Raw genomic sequence first — 10,988 nt, forward strand, 5'->3', positions numbered from 1 at the left:
GCTGAAGTTTTAGGGGGAAAGTACCTTCATATCTGTAACTTATTCAGAAATCACACAGCAGAATAAAAACTGTATGAATATGTAAAGAGAGTGATGAAGCAAATCTTGTACAATGCTAAGAATTGGTCAAAAAGGGTATATAGCATTGAATTCATTGTGGTAATCTTGCAACTTTTCTGTAGGTTACAAATTTTTCAAAATAAAAGCTAGGGGATAAAAAAAGTAATTCCTATCGTACTTCAAACTTGCTAAAAACAAAAACAAAAACCATTAGTGTTGTTTCACTGTACTGAGAATTAAAGCCCAACTCCTCGTGGCCTACAAGGGCCATATGGCCCAGCTGCACCAGCCTCTCCAAACTTAGCCCCCTGCTCTCCATGTCATCTTCTACACCCTGGCCTGCCTGGCCTGCCAACAGTCTTAAGAACACACCAAGCCTCCACACCTCTGAGCTCCTCCTTTGGGCCCGGAAGGCTCTTCCCCAAGCTCATGGCCTGGGCAGCCTCTTCCCACCTTTGAGATTTCAGCTAAATGGTCACCCACTCAGACAAACCTTCCCTGACCACCCTGTCTAAAAGAGCCCCCCCCTTATTTCTAGTAGAGCACTGATCATAATTTGTCAAGCTTTTCCATTTCCTTTGTAATTGGCCACCAGACTGACAGCTCCACGAGGGCAGGACTGGTGTGCACTGCCATGAACTCAGCCTGGCACACACTAAGGTGAATAAATGAAAGGACAGGTGCGCAGCAAGTTATAAAAATCACAGAATGACCCAGCTTCTTTAAAGGAGGTAGAAGCAAAGTGCCATGTGCTTGATGAAAAAGGGCACTGGTCTAGTCACAACTTCTATGAGAGAAAACCAGAGGACTATTCGGGAACACAATGGCTTTCCTGTCCATAACTCAACATGAGACCGACATTAATTGTCCCAACCTGGTTTGGCCCAGGCCTTGCCCATTCACCCCTTCCCTAGGGCCCCATTTCCAGACCAGGCACCCTCCAGCCTCACCTAAGCCAAAACTAATCTGGAAAAGTCTTCCAGAGAGAAGCAGGGAGCAGAGAAACAGGTTCTAACATGAGGCATATCATAAACAGCAAGCCACAGAACTTCAGGACACGTTAAACTCAGGCAGTGTGACAGCCACCAATTTTGAAAATCTGCTGAAATACTGAAAACGTTTTTTAATACAAGTTAAGACTGGAGTACAAACCAGTGACATCCCTCTTGCACTACTCCTCCAATCTATTCTCCAAACTGGAGCCAAAAATTTCTCAAGACATCCATTTGCTCACGTCTGCAGGATAAGCAAAGTTAAGTTGGCTGAAAGGCCGTTTGTAACCTTTTTCATTTTCATTCCTGGATGCCACCTCCCTTTGTCCGATCTAACACAATGAAACTGTAATGCCTCGGACTGGCCAGACTCTCCCTCTCCCACACCTGAGAGCTTTAATATACTCTGTTTCCCTTGCTTGAGATGCTATTGGCCCCCTACCCAGGTTTGCTTGGCTAACCCCTAGTCACTCACCAAGTCTCAGATTAGAAGTTACTTCCTCCTCTGGGGAGCCAGGATTCTCTACTGTAGAGCACTTGTACTTGCCCTATCATGACGACTATCCCTGTGTTATTCAGGTCTGTTTATCTTCATCTGCTGACTTCACAGGGAGAGACATCAGTCTATCTTGCTCTCCTGTTGTTTCCCTGATGTCCAGCAGAACATCTGCCACTCAGCGTGTTGTCACAGACATAAGTGCTATCCAACAAATATGTCCATTTTGTCCCTTGGATGTGCAGTAGGAACGCACTCTCCTCTTCCTTTAAAGTTAGGTGAGACCATTCAACTTGCCCTGACAAAGAAGTCTGGGTGGACGAGGTATCTGCCATTTGTAGGCAGGAGTCTCAAGAGCCAGTGCTTGACGCCCACTCTCTCTCCCTCCGCCACAGTGACTGGCAATGATTAGCCAGGGTCAGGGGGTGAGGATGAGTTAACCCACAATGGAGGCTCAATCAGCCTGTGTCCCTAAATGCCTGTGACAAGCAGGACCCCCTGCTGACAATACCCCCCCATTGACCACACTGGACCTACAGTGTACATTGAAAAATAAACTTGGTAAAACCAAAGAGATTTTGAGGTTGGTTGTTACTTCAGCACCAACTAGCACATCTGAACTGATAACATATGTGTTCAATTAATGAATGAAACTTAATTCCAATAGCCTAATACTAGCATTAGATTAAAAATCATCTGAAAACATAAATATCACTCAATAGGGGACTGGTCAAATAAGTTACCCTTTCTGAACATAGAGGAATACTATGTAGACATAAATAATAAGGTAGTTCTTTGTGTCATGGTCTCCAATATGTTCTGTCAAGAGGGAAAGCCAGGCTATGTGCATGTAAATGAATGTGTATTTGCATAACAGAATTTTCAGTGCAAGTGTTGACCAAGGAACCAAGGTAGGATAGATAATAGATTCCAGTGCAATTTCTGGGACAAACCACAGGCGGAAATTTCTAAATAGACCATGAGAATGAGTTATATGACCATAAATCCCTCACCCAAAATGAGGATGTCATAGAGTCCAGAATGGATATGACTGCTTTCATATCCCTTCCCTCGGTCAAGAGAGAAGTGCTCCTGGGAACCACTCAGAGACTTGATACGAGCCCCCTGGCCTTTGGGCAGGGGGTAGAGGGTGCAGCCGACTGCTGTCTGATTCCTTCACAGAAGAGGTAAAGGAGGAGAGACTGGCTGGCTCTCGGCTCTGATGGAGGCAGGAAGGTGAAGCTGGTATGTGGAGCTTGGCCTGCCCACCCAGAGTGCAGTGGGGCAAAGAATATGTGAGCATTCACATGACTATGCGTGCGAGAATCTGCACTGGTTTGCTTCAGATGCTGTCTGAGACGGCTGTGGAGCAGAAGGAAGCTGGAGGTGGAAGGAGTGCGCCACCAGGCAGGGTAGACACAGCAGCCCTCCTCAATGAAACCGCCGGAGAGACAGGGCTGGAAAGAACAGGGTCTCTGAGGGTGCATGAAGGCAGCTCGCCAGAGTCAGCTAGGAATGCATGCCATGTTCTGAAGCCCAAGGCCAGCTTACCATCATGCCAGTCAACAAAGAGTGTCCCTGCTCTCTAATGCCAAGGGCATCAGAAACACTAGCCAAGGTGTGAGGGAAGAGGAGAGCAAGAGAGAGACCAAGCCATCCTCATACCCTTCCTGCCTGTGGAAGTGGCTGAATGATTGAGCTTTGATTATTCTGTGGGGGAGAAATCTCAAGAAGCCCTAAGAAAAGTGGGAATGGGGCAGGAGACATAAATTTAACCACCAGGAAATCTGTCGCAAAATTGTGAACCGAAAGAAAAAACAGCCCTATTTTTGGAAGGTGCTTCAGAGGCCAGTTGTCCCAGCACAGGCAGGTGCTGGTTCTTTTGTCACAGACACAGAAACAAAACCTGGGAGCACAGATCCTGCCCACAGATGTGCACTTGTCTAATGGCAGAAGAGGAGGATAAATGGGAGGAATTTTGCAGAAAGGTGACAATTGTCACTCAAAGGAGGCACCAACTGGAAAACACTGAAGACGGCCCTAGCAACGGTGGAGGACTATGCCTAGCAAATGTGCTTATACCAGGAAAGCCAAGCCAAGCCCTTTGCACACCTAGGCCAAAGAGCCATCTGGAGCAGGAAAATTTTAAGGACAACTGCACAGGATGGCACTGAGCCCAAGTCTAGAAGGGCTGGGTATGCACTTCCTTTGGAGGCCCAGGGATGCTTTTTAAACATTGCAGGCTCTTCACCTCAAACCCCACTCTGCTTCAGGCAAGTGAGGGCAGGAGGCAGGAAGTCGTAAGTTCGAGTGAATTATCGGAAAAGCACAAAGGATCAGCCATCTCAATGAGAGAATAAATAAGGCTCCCAGAAGAGGAAAGACCAGATAATGAGGTTCTGGGCATCAAAGGAGAGAAGGAAAACATAGTCCATGTGATTCAATACCAGAGAATGCCTTTCCTGCAAAGAAAGTGAATATGAATGCTAGGACTGACCAAGATGAGAGGCAATCTTCTGGGACCAGCAACGTGCCAAGCAGGCCAGCAAAGTGAGGACAATCAAGTGGAATGGGCCAGGTCTGCTATGTAAGGTGGTGCAGGATGCTGACCTCCAGCTGACGGGGTCAAATGACCAGGAAGAAGTATGCCTCTTCGGGCAGACCACCTTACCGCAATTTACACAAAGGCATCTTATATGTTAGAAGTTGGGGGGCAGAAGGAAGCGGTGGTCAAAGAAATGCAAGACCTTAAGATCCTCGTCTCAAACCTCAACATCCAACTGCGCCTTCGTTGCTTAGATCTCAGGAAACCCAGTTTCCTGGGTTAGGGATGAGATGGAGAGGGGAGTGTGATCCGAGATACCTAGTGAGTGCAGCCACAACCAGAGCTCCCAAGGCAACTTTCTTTAAAATGTATTGTATTTAAATTTCTATCAAAATGTCATTTATTTATTTATTTTAAAGACAGAGTTTCACTCTGCTGCCGAGACTGGAGTGCAGTCATGCAATCCTAGCCCACTGCAGCAAAGAACTCCTGGGGTGTGTGGGGGGGGTGGGGTTCAAGCGATCCTCCTCCCTTAGCCTCCCAAGTAGCTGGAATTACAGGCATGTGCCACTACACTCGGCTAATTTTTCTTATTTTTTGTAGAGATGGAGTCTCACTCTTGTTCAGGCTGATCTCACACCACTGGCCTCAATTGATCCTCCCACCTTGGCCCTAGCAAAGCACTGGGATCATAGGCGTGAGCCACTGTGCCCGGCCAAAATGTCATTTATTATGCAAGGTGAAGTATTTAGGAAGAAACGGACTGATGTGTGCAGTTTATTTTGATATGCCTCAAGAAAATAAAGTGGGGATGAGGGATCAATAGAAGGATGGACAAATGGATAGACAGGTGATAAGCAAGTATAATAAAATATTAATGGGGTAGAATCCAAATGGTGGTTATATGGCTACACATGGTAAAATGATTTCAGAATGTTTTAAATTTTTCATAATAAAATGTTTGGAAAATATTATTCACAAAAAGAAAGAAAAGGAATGCAAGACCTAAGGAAAGATAATGATGAACCCAAACAGGAAGTGGCTACAGACTATAATAGAAAAGTCACCAACTAGCTATAATAATAGCAGCTAGCATGTGGTGACTGCTTCCTATCCACCTAGTGCCATGCAAGTGCTGGATAGATAATCTCGTTTAATTAGAATTATAGCAATTAGAAAAGACATGGTTCTTGTCAAAGACAGTCTCCAAGGCTAAATTTTGAAAAGCAGAAGTGGAAACTGAGCATGTCTGGCTAAAATGAAAGGCAAGGAAAGGAAACATAAAGCTACAGCCATAAAACAAAAGGCAAGCTTTCCGTCTGCAGGTGAGGAAAGGGCTGTCCATTCTAACAGCATTTGCCAGCCCTGAAAAATCACACATAATGTTGCCCTGCATGGAGTTTTGAAGGATGTGAAGTTTCCACCCTATTCTTTTTACGACTCACCTCTTCCTCGCTACTGGAGCTGACCATAATGTCATGGGCTTAAGCATAATTGCACTTTATGTGGGTCTACTGTGTCACAGAGCTCAATTGCTCTTATGTGTGCCATGTCAGGCAGCACAGTGTCATGGAAAGGACAAAGACTCGGGTATGACAGGACTTTGCTAAAATTCTGAATGTTATCACTTACTATCTAGATGAACTTGGGCAAGTATCTTACTCTCTGTGGACCTCAATTGCTAAACCTACAAAATGAAAGTAGTTATCCCCATTTTACAGACAATAAAACTGAGGTCTGGAGAAGTGAGGTGACTTGCACAAGACCACACAACTCATAACAGGAAAAACAGGAATAATATCTTCTGACACGAGGCTAGTGCTCTCAGAACTTATACGAGGCCAGAATCATGCTCGTGTGCTCTTGTTGTAAAGCTCTACACTGAATTTCCATGAGTTGTCATCTCAAAAGAACAAAGACAAAACACGTATAATAAATGAAAGTTTAAATATCTCTCAAGACAAATCATCTTTCGGTGTGTCCAAAAGAAAATTAGGTTAATAAGGAATCAAAGTAAAACTCATTCCAAATTATCCAAATTGGCTTACAGTTTTTAGTTGTACATTTCTGACATTTCTCATAAATATATAGTTTATAAATGCTAATAAACAATTACTTTTTACATTGTTGCTGAGATGTAAGTAAATTCTAGGGCTTAGAAATAAGTTTGCCTCAAGAATTAATAATAAAAGTCTTTATTTAAATATTCGAGGTATCTGTTAAATTAAAAAGTGGATCCTTCCAACAGTGAAACTTTCTTGATTAAACATATTTAAACTGAAATTGTGCAGAAACCAGAAAAGCTCAGGACATGTTAAATAACAGAACGTCGAATAAGCCCCTGCCATGAGTGAGCAGTAAGTATCTTTTTTGGACCAAGTTCCTGTTAGTGAAACAAAATGAAAAATATATTAATAATCACAGACAATACTGAAGTGCAGGGGAATATATTTAAGCATGAAGACCTAGAGAACAGAAGCCTCAGTTGTGGGAGGAAGCCTTTTATTTCTAAGGGCACTTTCAGAGACCAGAGCAAGAAAAGAATAATCTGTCATTTTTTAAATAAGACAGGCTATATATGGAAAAGGAGCATAACAATAAATGCACACACATATAATTATTCTACAAAAGTTAAAGGCATACTCACATAGAGATATAAAAATTTTGATACATCTGTTTTGACTTTAAAAAAAAAACGTTCAATATAAGAGTAAAATTATTTAAGGTGTCAGTTTTTAACTCTCTAAAGTCCTGAGATTTAGCCAAAAATTATGTTTAAATATCATTAAAGAGAAAGTTAACTAAGGATGATTTCCTATTGACAAATATAAGACAGAAATCAAGTTACTCAATAAAACATAATTAGGTAGAAATTAAGAACATATGTACACATCATATGTACACATCAAATGTGTACAAACATATGTACACATCAAATCTTACACAGAGTTTTGTAAAAGTGAGCCCATATGCATAGAAAAAATGCCTATGGAAACATATATTAAATGTTAATGTGCTTGTTGCTAAAGAGTGGGATTACAAGTGGTATATATACAGTTTTCATTACCAGAAAACATTCAAAATGTGTAGTAAGGTAGATAATGTGATGCTGGTTGAAACAGAAAGAGACATCCTAGTTTATTACATATGAGATCAATGTTAACCAAATGCCAGGCACTCTGCTAGGTACAACAAGGAAAACCAAGATGAACAAACAAAATAAAAATCCACGTCCTCAAAAAGCTCACGAATTGAGGAAGAAGTAAAATGCATGTTTCAACAACTAAGTACAAAGCAGAAATCAAAAGTGCTATAATATTGACTACAGAATATCATGATACTAATAGTAAATACAGAACAGTATAAGGGCAAGGGAGAAGAGAAATTAATTCTAGCTAAATGGAATCAGGGAAGCCTAGACAGAGATGGCCATTCCACTGGGTTTTAAAGGATGGAGAGATTTGGGAAGACGAGGCTGGGGCGGGGGGAGGGGGGTGTGGGGGTGCTAATTCTTACTGAGCATTTTCTATGTGCCAAGCACTGAGAAGTACTTTAATCTATTAATTTATCCAGTCCTCCTATTCACCCTATAAAGGAGATACTATAATTATCCCTGCTTTACAAAAAAGGAAGCTGAAGCTTTCTCAAACTCACACACTAAGAAGCAGCAGAATTTGAACCCAGGCCTATGTTCTATCACCTCCATTTTTAACAATAAGAAAGCTAAGGTTTAGAAAAGTCCAATATCAAGCCAAACGGCTAACAAAGAGCAGAACAGAACTGTAAAGCCAGGTCTGAGTCCAATCCCAGGTCAAGCCAGACATATGGCTTTGTAAGTATTACCTCCCTTAACCTCCAAAACAATCTTGTAAATCTGGTACTATTATTTTTATCATTTTACAGATAAGAAAATGAAAAATCAGATATGATTTCCCCAAGGTCACAGCACTGGTAAGGGGTGGACCTAAAATTTAACTCAGGCAGCCTGACTTCTGACTCTTTGGATAAACTGCCAAAAAGAGAGTCAAATAGCACCAAATTCTGGACAATCTCAAATGTCAAACTCAGAATCCATCAGCCATGCAAACTCATTGAAGAGCTTTGCTGTGGAGCACAAATAATGTTTTAGGAATAAAGTCCATCAACAGACATATCAAAATTAGATTCTTGGCACATAAAGTTTAACAAGTCATGGAGCACTTTACCTGTGCAGCTTTTCAAATAAGGCTAACCACAGTTTCAATCAGGTATAATTTACCTCAGAAGGTCATATATATAGTTACTCAGCAAGCACTCAACATAAAATGTCACACCCCAACTAGATGCTGAAATACTTTGTTTAGCATAAAGTACATTAGATTTATCCATTATTGTGTCTTCCTACAGATTTCCATACACAGTGGTGTGAAAATTGCAAGGTGAGTAATTGACAAATGAACCTGCCTTCTCAAAGCAAAACAGGAAGGGAGGAGAGAGGGAAAAAGATCAACACCTGTAATAGGTTTGCTTTTTACATTTCGCTTTGCCTTTTGGCTAATCACCTACAATATTTTATACCAAACATTTATCTCAAGCTAACCAGTCACAGGGCCTCGGGTTGTCCACCTACAAAATAGGTTCCAGCAACATTCCCCAGCGACAAGCGGGAGTCTGACTCATCCTAACATCCGGCATCAATTCTTAATGAGTCCCAGCGTTCCCAAAGTCCCTTCTACTTCTTTCTTTTCCAGTGAATCCTCGGTGCCCTCTTCCCCTGCACGTTCTCTGTCCCAAGTTCCCGAAGCCTTTCTCCCTCCCACCTCTGAAGGATCACGACCAACCCTTCCCATCCCGAGGCAGGCTGACCTCAGGTCTGGAGGGTTCCTCTCTCCCTCTTCCCTCCGCCCCACAGCTCCCGGGGCTTGACCCTCCTCCCCACTCACCAGGTGCAGGGCCAGGGGCAGCAGCAGCAGGAACAGCCACAGGTAGAGGTGGCAGCTGTTGGTGAACTTGCTGTGCTCCGGGTCGTGGTACCAGCCGCCCGTGAGCGCGGCCCACACGCCCTGCCGGAGCAGCTGCAGCACCTGGGACACCATCCCGCCGCTCCCCGCGCGCCCCGGCCGGGTCCCCCGGCGCCCTCAGGGCTAACACTCGCGCCCCCCGGCGGCGCCCCCGCCGCCGCCGCCGCCGCCGCCCCCGCCGCCCCCGCCGCCTCCTTCCACCCCACGACTGAAGCCGGAGCCGCTTCTCTGCCCGGACCCGCGCACCGCGGCGCCGGAGCCGGCTGCTGCCGCCGGGCAGGTGGGCGCCATGTCCGAGGGAGGAAGGATTTTCCCAGCATGCTCCGCGGCGGCGGCTCGGAGGATGCTCGCGAGGCCCCGCCCAGCGCCCGCCCGCGCCCCTCCGCCGGCCTCGCTGGGGGGCCTCGCTGGGGGGCCTCGCTGGGGGGCCTCGCTGGGGGGCCTCGCTGGGGGGCCTCGCTGGGGGGCCTCGCGGGATTGTTTTGAGTTCTCCGGCACCTCTTCTTTTGCCTCTGCCCTCTCCCCTTCCCCTTCCCCCCGATCTTTCTAATAGGGGCGTGAAAGGCTTAAAAATCAAGGGCGTCCTCTTGCAGAAGGGACTGACGCGTACATGTGCCTTGGCCCTGGCCTTGGCCTTTTTTGCACCAGTAAAGATTTGCAAAACTCAAAGTCCTGTCACACAGCCTTCAAAGTAATTTATCCTCCTGAGCACTGCCCGTACACCTTCATTCTCCTTAATTAAGGGCCGACCCCAGAAGTTCTGTTAGTCTGAGCTCTGCCTAATCCTTTGGCACCGACCTTTGTCCTCCTTGACTTTTTCTCCTTCACCCCCCCCCCACCCCGTTGTCCAACTTGGTGGATAAAGAAGATAACTGCCTCCCTGGTATAATTTCAGGAGCCTCAGTTAGGCTTCTTGTCTTTTTATCCATTTCCTAGCACTTAATCCCAGGCATTAATCAACTGTTTAGAATGTTAGTCTAAGTCTTTCTGTGAGGTCTGGATAGAAAGACCCACTAGAAAAAGACATTAATAATCTTTAATCTATTCTATATTTTATCATTTACAGTAGATACACTTAAGATTCTCTTTTGAGAGCAGGTTTTGGGAAGGGAGAAGATAAAAGGGAAGCTGTCTTCCTTTGGGATAGGCAGAGGGAGCCCTCTGAGTTAGGACCTTCTGGAAGAACAAAGATTAGAAGGTTCCATGATCCCCAAACATGCCTTTCCTGCATTGTGCTTACCTGGTCTGTCGCAAACACATCGTGCTTCTGTGATATGTGCACCTGCCTATGCCCTGGCCATGTTCTGGTCTGCAGAAGAATTCGCTCTTGGCCTCCTCGGCCAGGCCCAGTAAAGGCCTGCCAGCCTTCTCATGCAGAAAGGAGATAAGGACAGGGCCATTTTTAGGAGAGGGTCCAGGACATGAAAGGTGACTGGGTCACACCAGAAGCCTCATCGTGGTGTGTGTGCCTTTAGCCTTAACTGCTCTTTATTCCACTTACTCTACATCATCGGTAGGAATGACTAACCAAAATGTAACATGGCTGCTTTCTGTACTGGAAAAGTAATTTTCTCAAAGACACAGTGGATGTTAGTCTGTATGTCTCCTCAATGCTTGAAACCTACCAAGTACCCTACAAATGTTTAATAAGTGAATCAATCAGTCAACTCCACCCTACAGATTCGCACTAAAGGGTCACCTTCATATGCATGGACACAGGAGGAAAGGCCATGTGACACGTCTGTTCCTGCAGTGATGTTTGTGCCCTTGTTCATTTATCCCGATTCATCAAATAACTATTGATCATTTATCCTGATTCATCAAATATCTTCTGTGTGTCAGGCATTTTGTTGAAACCTGAAAAAGCAAATATAAATAAAATATAGTCTCTACCA

At 44.6% G+C, this 10,988-nt stretch overlaps 1 protein-coding gene across 1 annotated transcript in view; it reads right to left on the minus strand.

Annotated features, from left to right (window-relative positions):
* PCNX2 (pecanex 2) overlaps positions 1-9,168 on the minus strand; it is a 218,865-nt gene extending 209,697 nt beyond the window's left edge. The window contains exon 1 of the mRNA XM_069484552.1: positions 9,016-9,168. Within this exon, the coding sequence (XP_069340653.1) occupies positions 9,016-9,168 (153 nt within the window). The remainder of the gene's footprint in view (positions 1-9,015) is intronic.
* Between the last annotated feature and the right edge of the window lie 1,820 nt (positions 9,169-10,988).

The sequence above is a fragment of the Eulemur rufifrons genome, chromosome 11, assembly GCF_041146395.1.
Source record: "Eulemur rufifrons isolate Redbay chromosome 11, OSU_ERuf_1, whole genome shotgun sequence".
Taxonomy (NCBI): Eukaryota; Metazoa; Chordata; class Mammalia; order Primates; family Lemuridae; genus Eulemur; species Eulemur rufifrons.